Below are 27,607 nucleotides of genomic sequence, written 5' to 3'. Positions count from 1 at the left end.
AGACCTGGGGAAGTGAAAGGCGCGGGGGGCTTGTACTGCCAACTGCCCGAGTTCCCTCCCACAGCACAGGGGGGATGAAGCAGTGTAGTGTGGATGTGAGGAGCCGATGTGCAGTTCTGCACCTCACACCAGACAGCATATAAAGTGAAAGCCACTCCCTATATTAGGCCACGCCCACCAAAATTATCGGCAGGAAATCCCCTTAGCCGAAAAGGCTGAAAGGGGCATTTTCGTCCGATAATTTCTGACAGCCGAAATTTCGGTGCATCCCTAATTTTAACCAAAGTATATGACAAATATACATATACCGTTATTATATACATTGCATAAAAGGTTTTTGCAAATGATAGGTACACTTTAAGTCAGCAAGAAACCTACTTCAGATAAGACAGCAGTTAGCCTGTTCTGATTGATACTACTGGGACTGAGAAAGGATCCTTCTGCCTTAAAATCTAATTAGCAGTAATATGAGTTTTCCCTCTTCACATCAATGGTCTTACCCTCTCCAGACAGGAGAGGAGGGGGAGCAGGAACAGGAGCTCTGAGTGTGACATGATGTCACAGATACAAGTCAGATAGCAGAGTTGATATGGAAGATATGTGCACTATGGCTAATAACGATATATTTGTAAATTGCTTTATTATACTTTTTAAAACCATACTCAAGCTGTTTCTTTTGCTGGAAAACCCCTTTAACATATATTGTTTTGCTTCTACACTGCTTTACATGTACATACGCTGAGGTATAAAGTTGTGCAATGGTTTACTTCTCCTTTGCTGCCACCTACTGGTGGATTTATTTATTGCTCTGTAAAAGTGTATGAGAAGCTAGTTACATGACCTACACATCCTTCGCAGGCTGCTAGAGCCTCCTGGAGTAGTCTTTGGGAGGAGTCACCTAGTAGAATTCTCTCTTCCTAAAGGGTTAGAACCAATCACTGTAGTCTAGCCCTGGCCAGAAAAGTAAGAAGTTGTGTCTCCCGGCTATGCTGCTGCTTGGTAGGCCATAGTTAGTTGTTGGGCTGACTAAGACCAGTGTAGGAAATCCTCTGTGTCTCTCCCTGCTAGTAACTGTTTAAGAGTGTATACGGAGCATCTGTAAGGTCTTTTATATACAAAAAGGAAAATAAAACAAATACAACAATAAAACAAATACAACAGGTTATAAAAGTCTTAAATTTAATGGACAGAGACAGAACAATGAAACTTAAAAGTTAGACAAGGAAGAATAGAGGAACTAGAAGTATACCTTTCTGGAAAAATTACAAGCAGAACCAAATTTCCTACTTTTTAAAAGGCATATATACTATGTATGTGTGTGTGTGTATATATATATATATATATATATATATATATATATATATATATATAATGTGTGTGTGTGTGTACCTGTTAATAAAATAACTATAATTGCAGCTGGCACATATCTATGTCTGAATGGTATTTATTTGTATCCAGTCATGGGCTGACAACCAAAAAACACTTACTGTCAGTAAATAAAATACAAGTAGACTTACATTATCTGTTTTCATGACCATATACACTAGGCTTTTTGACTGGATATCATTGGCTTTGTACACTTGTAAGTTGTAGGTTTTTATTCTGCCGATCCTTTATTTTAAGGGGGTTTTCCAACAATGAAACCTATTTTCAACTGTCTAATGAATATATTTTACTACAGGTAAAGACCACAGGTAGTAAAGTAGCTTTATTTACCAATATATGTTTATTTATAAGGCAGTTCAAAATAGGTTTCATCTTTAGAAAAAGCGTTTGTTGATTTAAAAAAAAAAAAAAAAAAAAAAGTGTCTGGCACTTATATGAAAATAATAAAATAAAAAAAGAAGCTGGACTCATCCCTTCAATCTTTGTTGCGTTCCTGCCCTGCTATTCATGTCCTCCCAGACGTTTTTTCTTACATGGCCATGATGTGCCAATATACCCACGTCAGTCACCAATAATTGACCTCAGTGGTCTTGTTCCATATGTTAGTGATGCCGCATTGACATGGGTCTACAGGCACTAGACATTGACTAAGACAGCACAATTCTAGCACCAGCTATTGATGATAACTTGGACAATCCCTTTAACTCTTAATTTCATTTTTTTCACCAAAAATATTTTTATGGCTTTGATGGATGAAATTGTAAATGTGGATGGACAGAACAGGACTTTGATGATACCGTTTTAGTGGCTACTTAAAAGATGTTTCCCAGAAAATGTAAAGCTATTAATGCACACAAGTTTCCTTTCCAAGTAATGATCAAAAAGCAATAAAGTGGCTCAAAATTGTGCAACATATCCATCCACCACCATAATGTAGACCTTATGTCAGCCAGAGTAGATAATCGATGTCCGATGACAATTCGTTGATCTCCAGAAAGAGATGTGCAAATCCTTCTTTCTCCCTCAAGGAACCTTTTCCTTTTTATCCAATGACAAAACAGCTTAAATCAATGAAGGAGTTCTTCAATTGTCACAAAGTGAGCAACCGATAAAGGCACAGTTTGTATTGTCCAGTGTAGTTTCCGCATTATCATGTGATCCCACCTGCATATTCTGTGATCTGGACATGGCCTAAAGACGTGGTCCAATTGTATAGCAGAACTGCAGGATTACCTTCATTTAATGCTCTATTTTATACCTTTCTTATGAAGAAGACAGGATTCAGTGTGTGTCTCTGTATCCACAGGTAGGGATTACACACATGGACAACATCATTTGATCCCTGAGTCAAAGTGTCTTGAAATGTATTAAAGGAAAGCTAAAATCCACTGAGGACAATGTGAACATAGACTCCAATAAGCAGCTCACAATAATTTGACAATGTAGGTTACAGGTCAGTAGCCTGCAGGATAACCTCCCTTTCTGGAGTCTGAAGCTGCAGCCCATTTGCCCTTGGTCCGTAAAATGGCCTGAACCACAGATCCAGCTCTTCTTGAATATACTACATTATGATGACGCATTTGGAGCTCATTCACTATACTCTGGGGGAAAAAACAAACACATATGATACAATTAATAAAGGAGACATTCAGGACTATTAACAATGTCTGCCCCAGTAGGGTAGGACAGTAAATAAAATATATATATTTGACCGCCATGGTATAATTATTTGCCAACATATCAGATAAATACTAAAAGTTACCAAAATCCAGTGCCAATAAAAACAATTAAGAGGCAGAACCTTTGTGACCATCAATAAAGTGTAAAATACATTTTACTGTTGTATCCTTGCTTCTCTGCCTCCACCATTGCACAGGACATATCCAAGCTTTGCTAAATCTGTGCAGTAGCTTTACTGACATATTCCCTAGCGTCCTTCAGCAGCACAATGTGGGTGTGTCTCTGCCCCTGTGAGCAAATGGGACCTGGGATTTTTTAATGATTTAAATAAAAAATTACCTCGGGACCTCCCCCCCCCCCCCCCCTGGTATAAAGCACCAGGATCGCACTAGAACAGTGAGTTTTTTGTCTGTCCTAGTGTGAGCATGGACGTCCACGCTCCCCCTACCTACTTTCTCTTTTCTCTTTTCCTTTCTTGCAGGTGATCCGCCGGTTTGCTGCACGCCGCCATCTTTCCTGGGTCCGGGAGGATTCGCGGACCCCACGCTAGCCGCACTTCCGGTTTCGGCGCCATTTTCCTGTAGCCCGAGGATTGCGGGACATCACTTCCGGCGGATCCGTACAGAGCAGTATAGAGTCGGTTCTTATTAGGGGGAGCCCAAATATGTTAGAGATCAAGGGTGCTTAGGTGATATGGTTAGGTAAAGGTTTCCTAGAGTTGAGGTAAGAGATTTGATTTATTATTAAGTTTCCGGGCACAAGACCCGGAAGTGGGAGGGGCTTATATTTTTGGGCGCAATTTGCAGCTATTTAAACGCCCCCTAGCCTGGCTCTGGTCTCTTGGAGCCAGAAGACTATTGTCTGAAAGCTACTAGACGTTTACCCTATTCGGTGTGTTGTTTCCACACTTAATATACCTGAGAAATAGGTATTCTTACTGCCCTGATAGGAGGAGTTCATTTATACTTGCGAGTTGATTTTTTTCCTTACATTTTAAATCCTTTCTCTTACCTCTTAGATGTCTTCTATGGATTCAGGAGGTTCAGGAGGGCGCAGGGAGACCCATGGGAAATCCTCCCACAAGAGGAAGCATTTGGAGTGTAACTCATGCAAGACTCCCCTTCCAGACGGATACGATTATCCTATTTGTTCCACCTGTCGCCCCAGGTTACCACCAGACACTGAGCCTTCTATGCAGGACATGTTCTGCTGGGTTAAGGATTTTGTTTTTTCTTCCATCAAAGAATTGAAGGATTCATTAACCATTGCTCCTCCTCCTAAGAAGAAGCCCAGACTAAGCGATAGGCCTGTAGTTGTACACTCTGATGAAGAATTCAGGGTTATAGATGAGACAAAATCATCTAGTTCAGAGGAAGAGGAGCTACAGGGGAAAGTATTTTTCCCTATGGAGAAATTTCCGAAATTTATCAGAGCTGTGCAAGCAGAGAATGCACCAGCCACCCGCGAGGACGCTCCTTCTACCTCCAAGGGGCCTAGAGTTTTCCCGATTGAGGACACGGTCCTAGACTTAATGAAGGCAGAATGGATAAACCCAGAGAAGGCACCTGTTATAAATAAAAGGTTTAAAACTCTTTACCCCATGGATCAAGAAAGATCTAAGGATTGGGTCAACCCACCAAAGGTGGATTACGCCATCGCCAAACTTTCTAAGAGAACCATTATCCCATCTGATGATGGTTCTAGTCTCAAGGATCCCATGGACCGACGCATGGAGGTCACTCTCAGAAGATCGTATACGGCATCTTCCAGCCAGTGTGCTGTAGGGAATGCCTCCTTTGAGGTCATAAGAGCTATGAGATCTTGGCTTTCAAGAATACAGGATGACATTCTGTAAGACTCTGGGGTCAGTAGACAGGACTTACTTAGGTCCTTTAAATATGTTAACCTAGGTATGGACTACCTATATGACTCAAATTGTCAACAGGTGAAGTTAGCTTCTAGAAACATGGCCCTATCTTCAGCTGCTAGGAGGGCTCTTTGGTTAAGACCATGGCCTGGAGACAGTCATTCCAAGTACATTCTTGGTAATCTGGAGTTCAATCCGGCTAAATTATTTGGTACTGAACTTGACACCATTATGGAGGAGCTCTCCAATAAGAAGGGGAAAAACCTTCCTTTATCAGAGAAGTCCTTTCGCGGGCGCTATAATCAACCCAGGAGAGATCGATCTCCACAAGGTAACAGGCAATATAGAGGTTCTGGACGTGGCAGAGGATCAGGATCCACAAGGAAGGGATCATCTAGAGCCAGAGGCTCAAAGAAGCCAGAATTCTGACGCGAGAAGTCTACCTGTAGGCGGGCGCCTTCATTTTTTTCTCAAGGCTTGGAAAACTCTAATAAAAGATGTTTGGGTCATAAATGTAGTGGAGAATGGTTATTTCCTTCCCCTAACGTATCTCCCTCCAGAGAGGTGTCTAATATCCCCCTCTCTAGCTTCTGCAAAACAGGAGGCTTTAGAGGAAGCCATCCTAGAGCTTATCTCAAGTTGTGCGGTAGAACCTGTTCCCAGACACGAGAGGGGCATGGGGGTCTATTCCCCAGTGTTCCTAGTACCCAAGCCTGGAAGAAAATGGAGGCTTATAATAGACCTCAGGTTTCTCAATCAATTTATAGTCAAGAAGAAATTTCGGATGGAGACTATAAGATCAGTAAAATCCCTCATTCTGAGAGACGATTACATGGCGTCATTAGACCTAAAAGACGCCTATTTTCACATTCCCATATTTCCAGGGCACAGGAAATTCCTAAGAATTGCTGTCTTTATCAAGGGAATTCTCCATCATCTCCAGTTCAAGGTTCTGCCATTTGGCATGTCCACAGCCCCGTTCGTATTCACAAAGGTGGTTTCATCCATGATGGCGATTCTCAGAATACAGGGCATCAGAATCATACCCTATTTAGACGATTGGCTTTTTCTAGCAAAAACTCAGGAGGAGCTCAGCCATCACATCACCACCACACTAGACTTACTCCACAGTTTAGGTTGGATAGTGAATCTTCAGAAATCCAGACTATTCCCCACAAAGGAAATAACCTTTTTAGGGTTCTACTTGGATTCCCACAACATGAGAATCTATCTGTCTCCAGCACGGAAGGACAGGATATCCAGGGGATATCAATTCCTTCGAGTCCCCCGCAAAGCGTCACTGAGGACTCTCATGAGATTCCTAGGACTCCTATTCTCCTCAGTAGAAGCTGTCCCTTGGGCACTCTGGCACATGAGACCTCTCTAGACAGAGGTTCTCCAGGCCTGGGACAGGAGGAGTTCCTCTCTAGAGAGGTGTCTAAAACTTTCTCCCACAGTCCACAGATCTCTAAACTGGTGGGCGAACCCCCAGGACGGAATGTCCCTGGTAGAACCTCAGTGGTCAATCCTAACGACAGACGCCTCAGGGTCAGGATGGGGAGCCCACCTGCTAGGGAGAAAGGTGAATGGCTGGTGGAGTACAGAAGAACTTCCTCTTTCTTCCAATATAAAGGAACTAAGGGCAATATATTATGCCCTTCTCCACTTCGCCCCCTCTCTCCTGGGACAAGCCGTCAAAATAAGGACGGACAACATGTTGGCTGTTTACTACATAAACAAGCAGGGAGGGACAAGATCAGTTCCACTGCTTCAGGAGGTGGCAAAGATCTTTCGATGGGCCGAGACTCGAGTTCTCAGGCTCTCCGCAGTCCACATAAGGGGCGTACACAATATCATAGCAGACCGTCTAAGCAGAGGTCTTACGGTATCGGGAGAATGGACTCTAGACCAGGATATATTCCTTCAGCTCATAGACCGCTGGGGTCTCCCGGAAATAGATCTTATGGCCACAAGATCCAATCGCAAACTAGACAAGTTCTGCTCCCTTTACCAGATGGACAAACCTCTTTATCTGGATGCAATGTCGATTCCATGGAATTTCAAACTGGCCTACATATTCCCTCCTATCTCGATGATACCCAGGGTATTAATGAAGATCAGGCAGGATCAGGCCTCGGTGATTGCCATCATTCCCTTTTGGCCAAAAAGATCCTGGTTCTCCCAGCTCATTCAGATGAGCAAGGGAATATACTGGAAACTTCCTGTCAGGCAGAATCTTGTGTCTCAGGTCACTCAATTCTGCCACAATCTCAAGACGCTCAATCTGACAGCATGGAAGTTGATAGGTCCTTATTAAAAGCCAGAGGGTTTTCGGACCGCATCCTTGAAACACTATCTCACTCTAGGAGTGAGGCAATCAACAAGGCCTATGCTAGAATCAAAAGGATTTATATCTCCTGGTGTGTCACCAAGAAGATCAATGCTTCTTCTCCATCCACTCCATCAATTCTCGAATTTTTACAGGATGGATTTGACAAAGGTCTCTCTCCAAATTCCATCAAGGTCCAACTAGCCGCACTGTCGGCGACCTTACAAAGACGACTGTTTCAGGAACCAGTGATAAGGTCATTTATCAAGGCCATCACTAGAATTCATCCTAGAGCGGTGAAACCAGTGACACCCTGGGATCTGGCGTTGGTCTTGCAACAATTGTGGGTTCAACCCTTGGAACCTTTAGAGGAAGTGGAACTTAGGTTCCTCACTCTTAAGGTGGTGCTACTTCTAGCTGTCACCACCGCCAAGAGAGTTGGTGAACTTCAAGCATTAGCTGCGGCAGAACCTTACACAGTTTTCTTGCAGGACAGAGTCCTTCTGAGATTCCTACCTTCTTTTTTGCCTAAGGTCCCCTCCTTCGCAAATATTAACCAGGTTATCTGTCTCCCAAAGTTTCCTGACTCTGAATCTTCCCAGAAGGACCTTACCTCCCTGGATCTGGTAAGATGCCTAAGGGTCTATCTAGATAGAAAAAAAACATTCAGGAAAGCGGAGAATCTACTCATTTTATTCCAGGGTGTAAAGAAAGGTGCCAAGGCATCTAAACTATCCATTTCAAGATGGATATGCGAATGCATAAATTTATGTTATACCTCTAGAGGGTTAACTTCACCAGAGTTCACCAGAGCGCACTCTACGAGATCTGTTTCTGCCTCTTGGGCAGAGTGTAATTCTGTTCCCTTGGAACATATCTGCCAGTCCGCAACCTGGAACTCTCCACTCACTTTTCTAAAACATTATAGAGTGGATACCTTTTTGTCTAGCGAAACTACTTTCGCTAAGTCTATTATACAAACTGCTATGCAGGAAAACCCTCCCTAGGGGTGATTCTTGCTAGATCCCCACATTGTGCTGCTGAGGGACGCTAGGGAAGACTAAATTTAGAAAGTTAATTTGTTTTCCCTTAGTCTCCTCAGCAGCACAAGCTTCCCTCCCTTATTTTCTTTTTGCTTTATAATCTACTCACTGTTCTAGTGCGATCCTGGTGCTTTATACCAGGGGGGGGGGGGGGGGGGAGGTCCCGGGGTAATTTTTATTTAAATCATTAAAAAATCCCAGGTCCCATTTGCTCACAGGGGCGGAGACACACCCACATTGTGCTGCTGAGGAGACTAAGGGAAAACAAATTAACTTTCTAAATTTAGTCTTCCTTATATGTCCTAAGTATCCCTCTTCTGGAGAGACAGTCCTGACTTTTGACCCCTCTGCTTTTGTTCCTTCTTTTTGACTCGGAAAGAGGTGCACAACAATACACTTTCTACATTGCTCCAGAAAGTTTCTGCCTGGCTCTTATATGTACATTGGACCCCAACTTTTATATTATTTCATCATCGGGTGCAATACAGATCATAAAAATTGTTCTATTCCGGTTTATTGTGTAATAATATGTAAATGGACACTGTCAAAAGGTTTGATTGGTTGGGGTTCAGTCCATGACAGATAGCTCGCCCTTCTCCCAGCTAGTTCTAGCTAAGTAAGACAAACTTACAATGTTAGTCTATGGGATTGTCTAAGTCAACAATGCTCTTCTCCCCACTCCTCACTAATTGTTTGGGATCTGAACGCTCAGATCCCAACTGATCAAAACTTTTGACATGTACAGGTACACTTTAAATTAAAAATGTCTTTAGGTATATATAATTGTTTGCAAAAATTAAACATTCATACAATGGACCTTAAAGGGGTTATCCAGGAATAGACAAACAGAGCTAATTTCTTTCAAAACAGCTCCACAACTTTCCCCAGGTGTTGCGTGGTATTACAACTTGGCTCCATTCATTTCAATAGAACTGAGCTGCAGGACCACACTCAACCTGGAGACATACAAGGAGTGTTTTTGAAAGAAATTAGCTCTGTTTCCTATTCCTGGATAACCCCTTTAAAGGGGTTATCCAGGAAAAAAAATTTCATATACATCAACTGGATCCAGAAAGTTAAACAGATTTGTAAATTACTTCTATGAAAAAAATCTTAATCCTTTCAGTACTTATGAGCTGCTGAAGTTGAGTTGTTCTTTTCTGTCTAAGTGCTCTCTGATGACACCTGTCTCGGGAACTGTCCAGAGTAGAAGCAAATCCCCATAGCAAACCTCTTCTACTCTGTGCAGTTCCCGAGACAAGCAGAGATGCCAGACAGAAAAGAACAACTCAACTTCAGCAGCTGATAATTATTGGAAGGATTAAGATTTTTTAATAGAAGTAATTTACAGATATGTTTAACCTTCTGGAGCCAGTTGATATAAAAAGAATTTTTTTTTTTCTGGAATACCCCTTTAAGAGACCCTTTTTTGGCTGACTTCTGGATGAAGGTACAGAAAGATACCCCCCATCTTGCAGTCAGCAATATACTGCAACAAAAAAAAAGTAAAAAGAGACGGCAGCATGGGAGAATAAGCAGGTATGTATAACAGCAGGTATGTATAAGTAACATGAGAGGATGGGGTTTATATTTTTTGGGCACTCATATTCACCAGAGATCACTGTTATGAAACCAATTATTCATGCTTGGCAAAATAAAAATAATTCAATAAATCTCACAGACCTTTTCTATTGTATCTTCTACAGTAGTGTCATTAGGGAATAGCTGATTATGCACCCGTGCCAGCTCCACTGCATTCTTTATATCATAGCCAAACCATAGTGAATTTATAATGGTCTGCAAAAGAAAAGACAAAACTGAACTCAATACTTGCTGATGACGTTGTCAAATATCCCTATATATCGATCCTGCCAGGATTCCACCATCAGTGACAATAGTTTTCATTTATGTCTTAGGCAGTCACAGGGCCACTGTCACGTTGGGCAGGGATAGAGTGCAGTCCTGAACTTGCCCACTCCCTCTCTCCCTGCCTACTTGTGTACCCTGCCCTTCTTATATAAGTGATGGGCAGTCACAGTCTCAACAATAAACTACAAAAAATTGATAAAGGTTGGGAACAGCTGGAGGCACACAAAACTAACAAATAAACCTAAACACATACACACAAATACGCAGTCAATGAGCCGAGTCCAAGCCAGGAGGGAACGAAGTACAATAGCAGAGTGTCAAATGGTAGTCAAAAGCCGAGCCAAGAGTCACAGTACCAGAATATACAATATCAGTAGGTCAGCGTGTAGTCTCCTAGCTAAAAACTAAGCATCTCCTCATTTTTAGGTCAGTTACAAGAACTTTGACAGGCAAGGAATGACTGGGAAATTTTTTATAGAAAATGAAGTATTTCTCACAGAAAAGGATTGCAGTGACACATGTTTTGCTATACACATGTTTGTTCCCTTTGTGTGTATTTGTGTAACTAAACCAAAAAAGGGTGGAAAAAAAATCATATTGGACATAATGTCACACCAAACTCCAAAATGGTCTGGACAAAATTATTGGCATCCTTTCAAAATTGTGGAAAAATAGGATTGTTTCAAGCATGTGATGCTCCTTTAAACTCACCTGGGGCAAGTAACAGGTGTGGGCAATATAAAAATCACATCAGAAAGCAGATAAAAGGGAGAGAAGATCAATTAGTCTTTGCATTGTGTGTCTGTGCATGCCACACTAAGCATGGACAACAGAAAGAGGAGAAGAGAACTGTCTGAGGACTTTAGAACCAAAATCTCCAGAGATTTAGATTTGCCTTTGTCCACAGTGTGCAACATTATCAAAAAGTTTGTAGCTAATCTCCCTGGGCGTGGACGGAAGAGAAAAATTTACGAAATGTGTCAATGCAGGATAGTCTGGATGGTGGATAAGCAACCCCAAACAAGTTCCAAAGATAATCAAGCTTTCCTGCAGGCTCAGTGAGAATCAGTGTCAGCACAAACTATCCGTTGACATTTAAATGAAACGAAACGCTATGGCAGGAGACCCAGGAGGACCCCACTGCTGACGCAGAGACATTAAGAGCAAGACTACATTTTGCCAAAATGAACTTGAGTAAGCCTTCTGCCAAAAGACCAAGATAGAGCTTTTTGGTAAAGCACATCAGCACATCAGCACTACTGTTTACCGAAAACGGAATGAGGCCTACAAAGAAAATAACACAGTACCTACAGTGAAATATGGTGGAGGTTCAATTATGTTTTTGGGTTGTTTCGCTGCCTCTGGCACTGGGTGCCTTGAATGTGTGCAAGGTATCATGAAATCTGAGGATTACCAACGGATTTTGGGTCGCACTGTAGAGCCCAGTGTCATAAAGCTGGGTTTGTGTCCGAGATCTTGGGTCCTGCAGCAGGACAATGACCCCAACATATGTCAAAAAGCACCCAGAAATGGATGGCAACAAAGCGCTGGAGAGTTCTGAAGTGGCCAGCAATGAGTCCAGCTCTAAATCCCATTGAACACCTGTAGAGAGATCTTAAAATTGCTGTTGGGAAAAGGCGCCCTTCCAATAAGAGAGACCTGGGGCAGTTTGCAAAGGAAGAGTGGTCCAACATTCCGGCTGAGAGGTGTAAAATGCTTATTGATGATTTTAGGAAGCGACTGATTTCAGTTATTCTTTCCAAAGGGTGTGCTACCAAATATTAAAGGGGTTATCCACCATAAGGTGATTATAGTATGTACCTGGCAGGCAGTAATGGACATGCTTAGGAAGGATCTGCACTTGTCTTGGGGCTAAATGGCATGTCATAAAATTACCATAACACTGTGGCTAGCTTTTTGTGAACTTGTATTTCCTGTTTGACTTTTCTTTTTTTTACTACAAATCCCACAATTCCATTTTCTCCCCCCACACATCAGCCACCCCACCCATTCAAACAAAAGACCTGTGGTTTTCAATCAGGGTGCCTACAGCTGTTGCATTAGTTGCAGATTGATCTCTCTCCCACCAAGTGATCCCTCCACCCATTGAAGCAGACAGGCTCCCTGTCATCAGCTGACTAGTGAGTCAGGTCTTGGCCGCATTGCAAGCTGGGAAAAATCCAAGACAACAGTCATTTTGTATGCTGTTAAAAATAAATAGTAGGGTGAAAATCACAGAAGAATTGTGAGAAAACCATCACACACAGGTACAGACACTATATTATAAACTACACTAACTTTACAGCCCCTGTAGCATAGTCAAATAAAAAAAAATCCTGGAATGCCCCTTTAAGTTAGGGGTGCCAATAATTTTGTCCAGCCCATTTTTGGAGTTTGGTGTGACATTATGTCCAATTTGCTTTTTTATCTCCTTTTTTTGTTTAGTTCCATTACACACAAAGGGAATAAACATGTGTATAGCAAAACATGTACTGCAATCCTTTTCTGTGACAAATATTTCATTTTCTAGAAAAATTTCAGGGGTGCCAACATTTACGGCCATTACTGTATGCCTGTGCAGCTAACAAGAGGACTCTAATTGGCTGGAAACTGAACCACATCCAGAAGCACAAAGGCGTAGTCCCAGCAACCAAGAAAAACAAAAACTTTCGGGGCAGATTAACCCTACGGGTTCTGACAGCCACTTAACGTCCCCATATATCTTGGATCCCAGCAAGTATGAGAAGATGGAAGTCACACTGAATTTTCTGCTTAAATGCTTCTAGAGCTATGATGGACTGGCCAAGGTTCATTAAACAATAAACATTTTTTTAATAGTGATATGAATGACATGATCTAGATTTGAATTCCATTTTAAAGTAATTGTTTCTTACCAGTGCTGTTGATGTGGTGATTTTAGTCCCTCCAGAAGCTCCAATCACCATATGTACGTTTCTGTCCTTATCCAGTATGATTGATGGACACATGGAAGACTGAGGACGTTTACCTGCAAGAGTTTATAAAGTCAAGATTTCTAATGTTTCATTGGAGCCATATTCTTTCATTTAATGTGTTCTGAAGACAGAGATACCCGGTCTGATAAAATTAGCTGGTGAGGGTGGAACACCAAATCCATTGGTTATGAGTGGTGAGCTAAAATCATCCATCTCATTATTGAAGATGATCCCAGTTACATTGGAGCGAACCTTAGATCCAAAGCTGGAACATAGAGATAAAAAAATATTAGTATATATTAGTATATATATATAAGTATACATACATACAGATATTGGGTTAAACATATGCACAATAGGGACCGGTTTATATTTATTCATATGAACCAGGGCCCAGGTTTGACTCTGATTTCTGCCCACTCTATAGCTATGCCAATGCATTCATTCAAATCTTTAGAGAAGTAACAGAGAGAAAGTAAACAATGTATAAATCCTACTAAAATAGTAGAAATAAACTAATTGAATAGCTCTGTTTTTTACATAGTGATTAGAACAACACACAGGAATATGATAGAGTAAGAAATATAGAAACTTTTCTCTTACTATTGATTGATGGTGCTGGTGGCAGACACAGCACTTCCATCATCTGCCACAACTGACAGGTGTGCTGTGCCATGGTTTTCTGGAGTGTAGAATATGGGCTCATAGTATTCTGATGGGTGGGTGGTATTGTTTGAAATTTTATCTCTTAGATTTGCAGCAAAGTTATCCGAAGTTATGTTCTTCATTACCTGCAAGGAGGAATACAGCTATAGGAAACAAATGACATATGGATATATACATAACAATAGAAAATAGCAGGTACGTTTCAGCTCACCCTTAATCTGTAAATTGCTGCACGGACAGGTGTGGACTACACCCAACAAACATCAGAAGAAAAGCAAAGAAGTCCTGCACAAAACTCATGGAACGAGGATTTATTTCATTTTCACATGGAGCATATACAGGAACATTCACAATGGTACAGGTGACGCATTTCGGCTGTGGAAGTTGGCCTTAGACATGCCCACTTCCACAGCTGAAACGCATCACCTGTACCATTGTGAATGTTCTTGTATATGCTCCGTGTGAACATGAAATAAATCCTCGTTCCATGAGTTTTGCGCTGGACTTCTTTGCTTTTCTTCTGATATACATAATTATTTATGCTGCATGTTAGACACCGGAAATAGAGTTTAACATGGACTATCAGGCCATCTGTATTGTCCCTATGGTTTCATATCACAAAACTGTAGGCAATCTGTGGGGTGCTATATAGTCTCTCCATAGAGTGCTGGGTTCTTCTTGTCAATCTTTCTAGGAAATTATATGAAATAATACCCCATTATACAGCATATGATGGGAAATGCCATACATTTTTCCTACTGAAATCCATGCGAAAAATCTCTGTATGCTATCGGAGGCACAAGGAGGTGGAGCATGGGTCTGTAGATTTCTATGCCATAATATGACTTTGTGCATGAGCCCTTATTCAGTGTACACTTCCATGTATCGAGCTGCTTTACCTCTGTTATATCCACAAACTTGGGATCAGCTAGCAGAGTTCTTTTAGCATAGGCAAAACGGAAAGCTTCTACTATGCGGTGGTAGGTCAGTCCAAGAGATGCAGGCTTTATACTCTGGGCAGAAAAGCTAAAACCTGCACAAAACATGAGAGAATGAAATGCAATCCAACAGACAATAAGTATAAAGCCTGTTAAGGCTATATTTGTCCAGGCGGGGCTATATAACTGTACCTGTAGGTGGGGCATACGGTTTGGGCTGAACCCACCCAACCCTCCCTTATTTACTCTTTTACTATCTATAGGGTATGCCCTCTATAAGCGTGCCTTCTGACGTGGTTTAAGGCACACTCCAACCGCTATTGTAGGGTCAACTATCAGTCATACAGGTACGTATGCAATGTTTGCTTATGGCATATTTCAACTGCTATTGTAAGGTCTGTTTTGTTATTCATACAGATGCATATGCAATGTTTGTAGCCACGAGCACAAATGAACATTGTTATTACTGCTACATGTATAGTAGTATATGTATAACAGTTACTGTTATAACATGTTACATAATGTATAACAACACAGTGAAATACAATATTATAATCAGGGCTCAAGTCCAGCAGGAACACATGGGAATGGAATTCCTACACTTTTTCCACAGCAGGAACACTGTTCCCATTAGCAGGAGTCCAGCCCTTCAGTAGAAATCTTGGGTGAGTTTCCACACTTTTTTTTTCTCAGGACTTGATCTCCGATTATAGTACATATCAACGAACAACGTGGTTTTCCCATCAGAAAATATGTGGCAGATTTATTTAAACTGTCTTATTATTAGACAGTGTAAGCTTAGACTAAACCACTTAAGAAAGCCCCCCATTTTGTACAGTGCATGATGCTTTTTTATAACTACGGTACACCATAAACAGTTTTGTCTATGTTTAGAGGCTATAAACTGTCACAAAACAGTGAGTGTTGAGTCTCATACCTTTTAGAATGTTCAGTATGAGTCCAAGGACAGGACCACTCAGAGGCGCAGTAGGGCTGATTAGACTATAGTCTCCTAGCTGGAAACTAAGCGGCTCCTCGTTGACATCAACTTGATAATTTCTCAGATCTTCCTCTGTAATAATTCCATCTGCAGCACAATGTGAAGAAAGTGAAGGCATGTCTTTAAAAGTCCAGCTGTCCATGCCTACCACCTACAAAACAGAACAGCTTATGTATTTTCTCACCAGCTTGCTGGATGTCTCTTACAATCTGCTTGGCAAGTGCGCCAGTATAGAAGGAATCAGGATCATCCGCCAGGACCTGAAGAGTGTCTGCTAGTTTAGGAAACTTCACAATATCTCCTTCCTGCAAGGCTTTTCCCTGTGCATTACAAAATACCTCACTGGAAAGACATTAACAAGAAGCATTGGTAGATTCACTGATAAATGTCAGTCATCAAAAAACACTGGTTAGTTAAAATAAAAATAAGAGGTAATTGTGTACTCCAGGAATTCCTATGCCATTGCTTATCTATTTTTTTTTTTTATAAAATTGACATCTTCTGAGTACTCTAAATAGTCACTTTTGTTTCAAACAACGTCATCTGATTTCTAAACATATTTGTAAATATTTATGAAAATGATTCCTTACCCCAAAAAAAGCACAAATAATCTTGCTCATTAGGTGTTTCACTTCTCTGCACACTGTTGTCCAGTGCCTGTTAGGGGAATTCTGTCTCTAGCAGCACAGCAAGCCAGATGGAACATAGGTTGTGGGGGTGGGGGCTTAGCTAGTGCAGGCTCTCTGCTAAGCTTAGCACTGTGTGCTTACATCCTGAGTGCCTCTTTCACATGGGCTATTTGGTACTCCAGAGAGTCCATACTATACCTTAAAGTGTAGCTCCCACCATCCATTTTTTCTTTCTTTCTGTCCCTGCCTATTTCCCATCTCTCCCTAACCCCCTCCCTCCCTTTACATTTTTTTTTTACTATATTAAAATCCCTTTTTGTCTGCCTGGTAGTGTGCTCACTACCAGGCAGACTTCCCCAGCAGGCACCACGTCACTGATGCCTGCTGGAGCCGGCACTTCCGCCCTTAGCTCACTATACAGGGTGCCTCCAGCTGTTTCACCACTACAACTCCCAGCTTGCCCTAACATCTACTGGCTGTCAGGGCATTCTGGGAGTTGTAGTGGTGAAAAAGCTGGAGGCACCCTGTGGTGAAAACAATAAGCAGTGCTACTTCGGGAGCAGCAGCAGCGGCGGCGGCGGCGCTCTCCCGAACCCCGCTCCCCACCCCCATACCTCTAGTGCTGAGCGGCGGCACTCCCCCGAACCCCGCTTCCCCCACCCCATTCCTCCAGTGAGGAAGACTTACCAGAGGATCAATGAGCTGCCTCCGGACAGGGTAACGGCCTCCGGACAGGGTAAGGGGGGGGGGGGGGGAGGGGCCGCGCACGAGGCCAGTGGAGCTGGCCAATGCGCGCAGCCCCAGCTATCAGCGTGCTCGCTCTCGCCTGTCTGATTGACAGGCGCGAGCGAGCACCGCAGTGACTGGATTTCGACTCATTTGCCAGGCTGAAATGAGTCGAAATCCAGTAGTGACGTCACTGCAGAATGCATTCGGCCACTAGGAGGGCGACCCCTAGTGGCCGAATTTAAAAGTGATTTTAAACTTGTTTAAAATCACTTTTTTTAATTAAAGTATATTAGAGATATGTTGTAGTACTTAAGTACTACAACATATCAATTTTTAGATTTCATGACAGTGCCCATTTAAAGGTAAACCAAGTCTTCCCTTTTATCTCTTATCACCAAGGGCAGGTGGCTCTTGTGTAAATACTTGTGTTCCTACTATCTACACAGCACTGCCTACTGAATGTAATCTCCTCTCCACCCTCATTTAAGTTCATGATGGAAAAATCGCCTGAGGTCAGTGCTACACTAAGGGGAAGATTTATCAAAACCTGTCCAGAAGAAAAGTTGCTGAGTTGCCCATAGCAACAAATCAGATTGCTTCTTTTTTGAAAAGGCCTCTGAAAAATGAAAGAAGTAATCTGATTGGTTGCTATGGGCAACTCAGCAACTTTTCCTCTGCTTTTGTTTAAGCAAACAAAAAAATAAAACAATGAATGAACAAATAAGTAAATAAATAAAGCAAAACCACAAAGCATATGGCCTAAAAGACAGCTAAAAAGTAATTTAGAGGCACAACCAATCGGATCACTTCTTTCATTTTCCAGAGGCCTTTTTAAAAATGAAAGAAGTGATCTGATTGGTTTCTATGGGTACCTAGTCAACTATTTCTCTGCACAGGTTTTGATAAATCCCCCCCTCCACTGTCTGCTATTCATCAAATAAGAAAGTATGACAAATGAACAAAAAAGAGAAAAAAAACTACTTTATTTTTAATATTTCCCCTACAATATCACAAAAAGGTACTGGTATAAAATAAAGGCCTATGTATCACAAGAAAAATGACACAAAATGAATAATCAATCAATGAGAAGAAAAAGTATAAGTCTAAAGAAATAACATTCTATCTCGTGTATTAAAGTGTGATGGGACTAATGTCTTATCACAACTTCTACAACTACCTTGTATATCCTGTGTACAGAAAAATACTAGTCAATGTGAGAGGCCTGATTTAATCACTTATTTCTCCTACTCCCTCCTACCGGACTCCAGAAGCTTATTTTTTCAGACTACAAGATAAAATATGGTGTTTCTTACCAAAGTGACTTGTCTTGTTCAATAACTGCCTTGGCTGAAGTAAGACCCTGGGATAGACCCAGGCCAACAGGGAATCCCTCACGAGCTAACTTAATGCTTGGTTCAAACAAACGTTTCCATGGTAACTTGCCATGCCGTTGGTGTGCTATTTGGTATCCCCTAATCTCCCCTGGCACTGCTATAGACAAGCCCCCTGTAAAAGACATTGTTGTTAATAGAAAGTAAATAGCAGGGAGTAAAATACATGCAAGCAAAGAATGAACAATAAATATAAAGTGTTATAGCGTATGGCAATTAGTCAAGCAATTGGAATCTGACTTGTTGCTTTGGACATCACCAAAAGACCACATTTATTTTGCTATTAACTAAATATAATTAATTTGATATCAACTGATAATATTGACCAAGAGACCTACGAAAACAAAGAATTATCTTCTTACGAGATAAAGGTATGGCATACACATGAAAACAGTATAGGGCAGTCTGGAAAGTCCAAAGCAGCAAAATATGCACACTGTGGTGAAGATTTATCATTACCTGTGTAGGGGAAGGGTTAGCAACCAATCAGATTACTTCTTTCATTTCTCAGAGGCCTTTTTAAAAAGGAAAGAAGCGATCTGATTGGTTGCTATGGGCAACTGTGTCACTCCTACCCTACACATGTTTTGATAAATCTCTGTTTGTACAATTATTAGGGCAGTATTTTGTCCATACCATTTTTCTTATGCATATTTTTTCAACTTCAAGCTGTATAAACTCTACTTATTGGATTTTAGCATATCAGATGATGTGTATTTGTTTAATACAGGAGGATGTGGTCCAAGGAGATGAACACCCTATATCAAGGTGTGCATTATTATTTCCTCAGGCAGAATGGGCCAAAAAAAAAAAAATTTTAATTAAAGTGTACCTCTCATCAAAGAAACTTTTGATATATTATAGATTAATGTATGCAGAATAACCTGACAATTGCATGTTATTAAAAAAATATTCTTCTTTCTATTTAATTTTCCACTTTGAAGAAATGACCACTAGGGGTCTCCCTACCAGTCCTGGCAGAAAGCATTTCAGACTCATGCTGGAGTCCTAAACACTACGAGCTGCCAGTCTGATTTGTTCACAAAGGAGAACACTCAGAGCTGCCAGCCTGCTTTGTTCACAGCCTGTTTGGCTGTGAACAAAGCAGGCTGGCAGCTCTGAGTGTTTAGGACTCCAGCATGAGTCAGAAATGCTTGCTGACAGGACTGATCAGGAAAAATACAATAGAAAGAAGCATATTTTTCATTAACATGGTATTAGAAAGTTATTCAACATTCATTAATCTAAAATATATCAAAAGTTTATTTGATGAGAGGTACCCTTTAACCAATTAAAATGTTGAAAATTGTAAAAAGTTTTTTTTTTTTTAGCACTCTTCAAATTGCTAAGATATTGGGGCATGATCACATGCAAATGAACAACAGGGTCACAAGAAACAGGCTATGAAAGAAAGACACAAGCTAACTACTAAAGATTTGAGGAGAATCAAACGTGAAGCTACCAGGGAACTGTTATACTCCAGTGCTGTCATACTCAAGAACTGCAACCTACCTGGAGTGGCCAGCAATACAAATTGTTCAGGGTTCAGACACATAGTTAAGGTAAGGAAGGCTAAAACCCGACCACCACCAAAGAAGACATTTGAAACGTCAATACTGGGCTAAGAAATATCTGATAGCAGATTTTTTAGGGTAGGGTCACACCCTATTTTAGACTGTGGATCCGCCAATGACCAACCCTAGTGCGAGCCCCCTGTCTGTGCCTGTGTCCACTCATAGTAGCAATCTGCTGCTACTACAAGCACATGCACAGGGATCTGAGCGAATGTAGTAAACCGTGCGCATGCTTGATGCCAAGGGTATTTTTTTATACACTTGACCTAACAAAAGTGACAAGTGAGATCTTTTTTTGTGAATTGTGTGTTTCTACTGCAGGTTTATAACAGATACCATAGCAGCTCCCTTGACAGAACTTACTAAGGGAAATGCGAAGCCAAAGGGTGGGTATCGAAAGCTGAAGTCAGTTCTCTGTAGAGAACTGGTTTTGATAACACACGATTTCACAATTTGTGGTCCAGACTGATGCATCTGATGTGGGTTTAGGTGCAGTTCTTGGAGCTGGAGCTTGGAGCTGAAGAACACCCAGTCAACTAATAAGGAGAAAGCGTATGCCCCCTGAAAAAGACTATAGCATTGTTGAATGAAAATGCTTGGTAATAAATTGGGCCTTAGAATCACCAAGATATTATTTGTTGGGCCGACATTTAAGGGTGATTATAGAGGACTCTCCTCTTACTTGGATGAGTCAGACCAAGGAACGAAATATCACAAGGTGGTTTCTCACAGAACTTTAAATATTCAGTGAAGCACAGGTCAGACAGACTGCAAAGGAATGCAGATGCTATATTGGGCAAAGTGATACTGATCACAGAGCTGCCAAAGAGACACAACAGCACCTCACTTGGGCTAGTAAATAGAAATGGGGTTGGGTAATTCTAACTGGGCATCCGCACTGAGCATTTGTGGTCTGATTGGCGTTGAATATTTTTTCATGACCCAGATCACTGAGCAGCTACATCATTTGTCAAGGTGCCTAATGAGCCATATGAATACATTTGCCCATTGGTGTGGTCATGCAGACAGTAAAGGAAACTGATCATGCAATCAGGCCACAAAAGCCCCATGCATAGACTCAATTACCCAACCTCACCCTCCATGGACTTCTCTCTAAGATCTGCTGATCGCTGCCCCATCACTAAATCACCACAACCCTTCATTGATACAGCACACTTTTACTTATGACCCCCATCCTTCTCTTTCCGTAAGTCACTAGCCCACCCCGCACTGGTGGCTCATACTTTTATCTCCTACAGTATGTCATAAAAATGTAGATAAAAACCTTAGTTCTTCCTCATGCCACACTAGCTTTGTATGACGAGGACACTTTTGTTTTCATATCAACTCTTTTATATTCTACTAGTGCCAACTTTTATGGGAAGGAGAGGACATAAATGATCAATTTACAAAAAGGAAACATGATTATAATGTACAGGAATAGCTTACATTTTATAATATAGTCAAGCTAAGCAAATTCAGGACTTTGTCAGTTTACCTTTTTGTGATAACGCAGTGCTGTTCCCAAACATATTCTCTGTGGCATTCATTGGCGCAGTTTCACGAGCATTTATCACTTCAGCCTTACCTGCAAGAAAAATAAAACGATAACGTAAAAGCGACGCTCCAGCGCATTGTTTATTCCCCTCCTAGCACAAGCATGTGAGGGTAAACGGCTGCCCTGCTCCCCCCTCTTACTGGCGTTCTGTGTGTTTTCACAATAGTAAGGCTTTGAACACTGCCTCCAGTTCTCGCTGCAGTGCTGATTTACCCTGTGCTTACTGAGTGGACCGGAAGTAACCTTTCCACTATAACTCTATGAGATGCTCAGAGAATCTTAAAGAGTTACGTCAAGAAAGTGACTTATGATGTACACACAATCTCCAGTGTAAATCGAATCAAATGAAGGAACAGAAGGATTTGGGCAAGCCTGCATGCTCAGAAGATGGTTACTTCTCAAAAATGTTGGAAACAACCTTCCTGCTCTAGAAAAATTGGGGCTGGTTTTAAGCCAAACTGTGGTCACACCAAATTTAGCTTTGACTTAGATTTCTCTTTTGTTCATTCACTTGGTAAAATTAAACTAATAACACTTCTAACACTTTTTTAAATTTTTTTTTTTAAAGCCTTCTTACTTTGTTGCATTGTTTCCACACCTGCCCTAAACCTTTGCACAGTACTATAGATGTTGGAAATGTCCCAACTGTAGTCACTAGTTAACTACATTTATTCCACTAGGGTTGGGTCACACAGAGAGCATCCGCAGAGTGAACTATAGAATTCAAATATTATCTTCTAAGGGTAAAATGGCATCAGCTACAATGTAATACAGTGATCCCTCAACTTACAATGGCCTCAACATACAATAGTTTCAGCATACAATGGTCTTTTCTGGCCCATCGTAAGTTGAAACCAGACTCAATATACAATGTACGGACAGTACAGATCTGTGAAATGTGTCAATGGTTGGAAGAACCGACCAATCAGAATGGGCATTCACTGGTAAAACCCCTGTATTACTGAAGCATATGCACTGACTGGTGTCTGATAGCGCCCCCTACAGTACAGGAGGTATTACATGTTCTATACACTTTACCTGTGCCAGGGTTACCTGCTCCTTTGGACACCAGGTGAGGGCGACTCCATTACTATTTTTAGTACATTGCGTGTTCTGTACAGGACCCCCAAAGAAGCTCCCGTCCTCTACGTAGACCAGTGTTTCCCAAGCAGGGTGCCCCCAGCTGTTGCAAAACTACAACTCCCAGCATGCCTGGACAGCCTTTGGCTGTCCGGGCATGCTGGGAGTTGTAGTTTTGCAACAGCTGGAGGCTCCCTGCTTGGGAAACACTGACATAGACAGTGATTTACAGCTCCCAGCAGATATTTCCTACTTTTATATGTAAGGACTTGCTTTATCTCTATTAGTTATCTACTTATTTTTCTTTAATTCTCACTTTTTCCTATTTTCGGATGACATTGTGGTGCCTTTAGAACCAATTACCAGGTTTCCATAGAGTTATGGTCTCAACATACAATGGTTTCAACATACAATGGTCGTCCTGGAACCAATTAATATTGTAACTTGAGGGACCACTGTATGTATTATGACTATTTTATATAGCCTCAGAACATTCTCTTAACTTTATTATGTAATCCGAAATTTTCAGTTTGGAATTAACCAGTAAATTGACACAAATTTGCTAAACTTCCTTTGAGTTACAATCTGTATGTATTCTGCAACAATTCTTCTTGTATCCATTTTCTTTTTCTATATTAATGCTTCATATGGCTGGATCCCATTAAACTATTTCAGATAGGTAAAAAATAAAAAAAAATTCATTGTGGCGGAGTGGAGAGAGGGTGAAGCTATGAAAGGATGAGCGCTCCTATTGGCGCTCATGCTATTAAGGCAATATGTACTGGCATGGGCTCGGATGCCCAAGCAGAAGCGCTACTGCAGGGTGAAAGTGCTATATGTGGACATCAAAGTAAAGTGTCCACATGTAGCACTTTCACCCTGCAGTAGCGCTTCTGCTTAGGCATCCGAGCCCATGCCAGTACATATTACCTAAATAGCATGAGCGCCAATAGGAGCGATCATCCTTTCATAGCTTCGCCCTCTCTCCACTCTGCCACAACGATATGTGTGTAAGCAGTGTGTCACAGCTATCTGTCAAGAGAGGAATGCTGACGTATACTGTGGCAAACTGCAGCAGGCCCTGATCATTTGTACGGCCTGAACAGTCAGCCAATGACTATGCTTTGGCTGCTTCCTGCTGGTATACGCTAATTTACAGGGAATCAAAAGCATAGCCTGTTGCAGTATTGTGTCCCGGCATATTAGCGTATACCAGCGAGAAGCAGCCAAAGCATAGTTACTACCTAGTTATGTTTGGGCTACTGAAATGAATGGGGTCCATTGCAGTATGCCACAGTATACGTTGGCTTGCCTTTCTTGATGGACACACTGCTTAAACGCGGTGTAAACCTAGAATAATTTGCTACTGCCTGTACATCAGTACCAAGAATGGGACTCCAGTATTACAAGTCTGCAGACCTTAAAGGGGTACTCCGCTGCTTAGCGTTTGGAACAAACTGTTCCGAACGCTGGAGCCGGGAGCTTGTGACGTCATAGCCCCGCCCCCTCATGATGTCCCGCCCTGCACCCTCAATGCAAGTCTATGGGAGGTGGCGTGACGCATTGAGGGGGTGGGGCTATGACGTCACGAGCCCCCGGCGTCGGCTCCAGCGTTCGGAACAGTTTGTTCCAAATGCTGAGCAGCGGAGTACCCCTTTAAAAGCGGCTTTAAAAGTAGTTTCTAAAAAAAATTATATGGTGCCGAGGGGGACTGTTGGTGACAAGACAGAATAGGAAAAAGCCATACATACCTAGCCCAAGTCCCCTGCAGCTCCTATTTGGTTCCGTCCGATCACTTAATCTTCTGTCTTCTTTCTGCTGCCAAGATAAGCACTCGTTGCAGGACCTGTCCACTCAGTCAATCACTGGCCGAGAGATGGGTCACCACTGTGGCAGTAATTGGGTGAGCTGGCAGGTCCTGCAATAAGCGATCATCTCAGAAGCAAGGGAAAGAGAGTAGATCAATGGACTGGATGGAATCAAAAAGGGAGTTGCAATAGATGTGTCTTTTTTCCTATTGTCCCCCTGCCCCAGCACCATATTATTTTTTAGAAAACACCTTTATGGTCTATTCATACAACCTTAATGTTGTAACACTCGTAAGATGCCAACACAACACAACAAGCATCGGGTGTTACAACTTTAAATATAGCGCAGACATCAATGATCTGTAGAAATAGTCCATGTCTAAGGACAAGAAGGATTTTTCTATTACACAGCCAGCTGTCTTTTCTGAGAAAATATAAACCCTGCCTTGCTTGTCTGCTCTTGAATTTGTTGGACTCCAAACTGAAGATTGTTATTTACACAGTGAAACAGATGGTACAATGACGGCAGAAGATTTATGCCAAGTCAAGAAAAATTACCAGGCAGTACCTCTGCTATTCATGTAGAAGCAGACTAAGGATGAAATGTTGAGAGAATCAAATACTTTTCTTAAAGAGACACAATTACAAACTGCAATGGTCTTATGGAAATACAGAAACAAATAGGGTTTGCATGTTGCCAGGCAAGCATCAAGCATGCTGATATAGGCACTGCAGTCTGATGACACACTAGACCATTAGAGACAGTGGGGTATTTATATTTCATATGAACTCAACAGAAATTCGGTTGGGATTTAGGACATTGTGTCCCCATCTACTCACCACTGCCTACACATTGGTGAGCTAATTATTGCATATGTCCAAGCTGTTTTTGTAGTATTTTTTCTTGCTAGTGAAAATCTTTGTGAATCTTATCATTTTTCTTCCTAAAAACTTTATGCTGTGTTTTAAAAACAAACACTATGGACCCCCGAAAAGACACCAAAAAGTAATAAATGGGTCACAGAAAGCACCTATTGCTTTAATGCAATTTGCACTATTTTTATGGCTTTTTATGTGTCACTGTTTGGACACACATAAAGCATGTGATGCATTTTCCTGCAACATTTCAACATGCATGCATATTATTATTATTATTATTTTTTTTATTATTATTATTATTTTACTTAAAAGGAGGGGCTGTATGAGCATTTTGTGTTTTTAAAAATTTTTTTTCTTGGTGCTAAATTTTTATATTAAAATTTTGTGTAAATTCACTCCAATTACGTCATATATTTATTAGAGTGCTCCTGCGGCCTACAGAATGTGTTTTAACCACCGATATAGGAGTGCTTAATATATTTATACTTTTATGCTCCATGAGGGGCGGCCCTGAACACGGAAGCCCGCACACAGCGTTCGGAACAATAAACTTCCGGTCGCTGCGAGCGGAGCTTCCGACACCGGGCAGCGGAGTACCCCTTTAAACCCCCCCATGTTTTATGCTGTGTATGTACTTTATCAATCTGAAGATTAACCCCGAAACGTGTCATTGCTGTACATGAATAAAGTTGCTGAACTTCCTTACTCCGTGACCTGAGTGTTATACTTCCAATTGGATTACTGTGTGCCTGCTGCCAAGGTAATTTTCCGTATCTCTCTATCCACACTATCTTTGCAACTCCTACATGGGGTGATATGTGTATTTCCTATACGCTCAAGGTGAGCAGCCACTCTATATAGCCTGCACCCCCCTCTAACAAGGGACACCCCCTTTCCTCTGCCTAGGGTAATGCACGAGGCGCCGTCCTTTGTTCATTCTTTTTCACTTTCACAAAGCTTTCACTTTGTATTTTGTAAAGGGTAGGGCGAGTTCACACTATGGAAAATCGAGGTGGAATCTGCATTCAATTCAGTGCGGATTCTGCCATGAATCAGACTCTCATTGTCTTTAAAGGGTTTTCAGCTACTCTGTGCACACAGCGCAATTGCCGATTTTCCGTCCGACAGAATCTACAAGTACAATCCCATTTAATGGAAAATTAAGTTTCTGCACTAAATTCTGTAAGATAAGTTCCAGTTCAACATAATTTCTGCTAATAAGAGGATTTTATCAAGGAAATTTATGCGAGGAAATGTTCCTCACCAAATTTTAAATCTTTTAAAACCTGACCTCATTTTTATAGAAACAGGTTGCCTTTAAGGTATCTCACCTGTTTTTGGATCATATATAGTAAAGATCACTCCTCCTCCAATGCCCATGCTATGAGCATTCATAAGACCAGCACAGATGAGGGCAGCTATAGAAGAGTCCACTGCTGAGCCACCTTCTTTAAGAACATCCCTGTAATAATGGAAATGGCATGAAGTATTGTTATATGTACAATATCTTTGATGAGACAGATCCTACCCAATCCATTTATATATCAAATGTAACAAAGAAAAATAAATGCAATGATCTTTCAGAAAAATGATATACAGTATGTGGCAAGCTAGACTGTTTTAATCACCTGTCATGTTATCATAGGAATTGTTATGGCTTATGCTGAAAGATTGTAATGTATTCATACAAAATGTAGCTATAATGTCAATTTACATGTAGAATAGTCTAAATAACATTCCATTGTTTTATTGAGGATGAGAGGATGAAACACAGTTATTTGACTTTTATTTCATGAATACATAATTAATCCTTTGTACTTAAATTAGCACTTCTGTACCTTATAAAAAAAAAAAAACACATCTACCGTATTTTTCGCCGTATAAGACGCACTTTTTCTTCCCCAAAACTGGGGGAGGGGGGGGGGGGGAAGTTGGTGCGTCTTATACGGCGAATACACATTAAAACCCTGTCCATCAATGGCCGGGACCCGTGGCTAATACAGGACATCACCGATCGTGGTGATGCCCTGTATTAACCCTTCAGACGTGGCGATCAAAGCTGACATCCGCGTCTGAAGGGAAAGTGACACTAACCCGGTTGCACCGGGAGGAACCTTACCTGCCTCCTCGGTGTCTGCTCCGTGCCGGGATCCCCTGCATGGCCGGCGCTCTCCTTCGTCGTCATCACGTCGTCACGCACGCCATTCCGTCATTCAATAGGAGTGGT

General features: G+C 41.5%; 1 protein-coding gene across 5 annotated transcripts in view; it reads right to left on the bottom strand.

Annotated features, from left to right (window-relative positions):
- Positions 1 to 1,383: 1,383 nt before the first annotated feature.
- Positions 1,384 to 27,607, bottom strand: part of GGT1 (gamma-glutamyltransferase 1) — a 102,029-nt gene continuing 75,805 nt past the window's right edge. For 2 of the 5 annotated variants that reach the window (XM_056530942.1, XM_056530950.1), the window contains exons 3-13: positions 26,712 to 26,842; positions 21,554 to 21,643; positions 18,404 to 18,596; positions 15,917 to 16,074; positions 15,670 to 15,819; positions 14,694 to 14,827; positions 13,732 to 13,937; positions 13,266 to 13,393; positions 13,069 to 13,181; positions 9,989 to 10,102; positions 1,384 to 2,987 (exon numbers count right to left, since the gene is read on the bottom strand). In XM_056530942.1, the coding sequence (XP_056386917.1) occupies positions 2,841 to 2,987; positions 9,989 to 10,102; positions 13,069 to 13,181; positions 13,266 to 13,393; positions 13,732 to 13,937; positions 14,694 to 14,827; positions 15,670 to 15,819; positions 15,917 to 16,074; positions 18,404 to 18,596; positions 21,554 to 21,643; positions 26,712 to 26,842 (1,564 nt within the window). In that variant the 3' untranslated portion in view covers positions 1,384 to 2,840. Of the gene's footprint in view, positions 2,988 to 9,988; positions 10,103 to 13,068; positions 13,182 to 13,265; positions 13,394 to 13,731; positions 13,938 to 14,693; positions 14,828 to 15,669; positions 15,820 to 15,916; positions 16,075 to 18,403; positions 18,597 to 18,843; positions 18,953 to 21,553; positions 21,644 to 26,711; positions 26,843 to 27,607 lie in introns of those variants that run through there. The other 3 variants (XM_056530959.1, XM_056530963.1, XM_056530973.1) reach the window with 3 other exon arrangements.

Source organism: Hyla sarda, chromosome 1 (genome assembly GCF_029499605.1).
Source record: "Hyla sarda isolate aHylSar1 chromosome 1, aHylSar1.hap1, whole genome shotgun sequence".
NCBI lineage: Eukaryota > Metazoa > Chordata > Amphibia > Anura > Hylidae > Hyla > Hyla sarda.
Note: the sequence above shows the minus strand (reverse complement) of the source record. Positions and strands in the feature narration are given on the sequence as shown.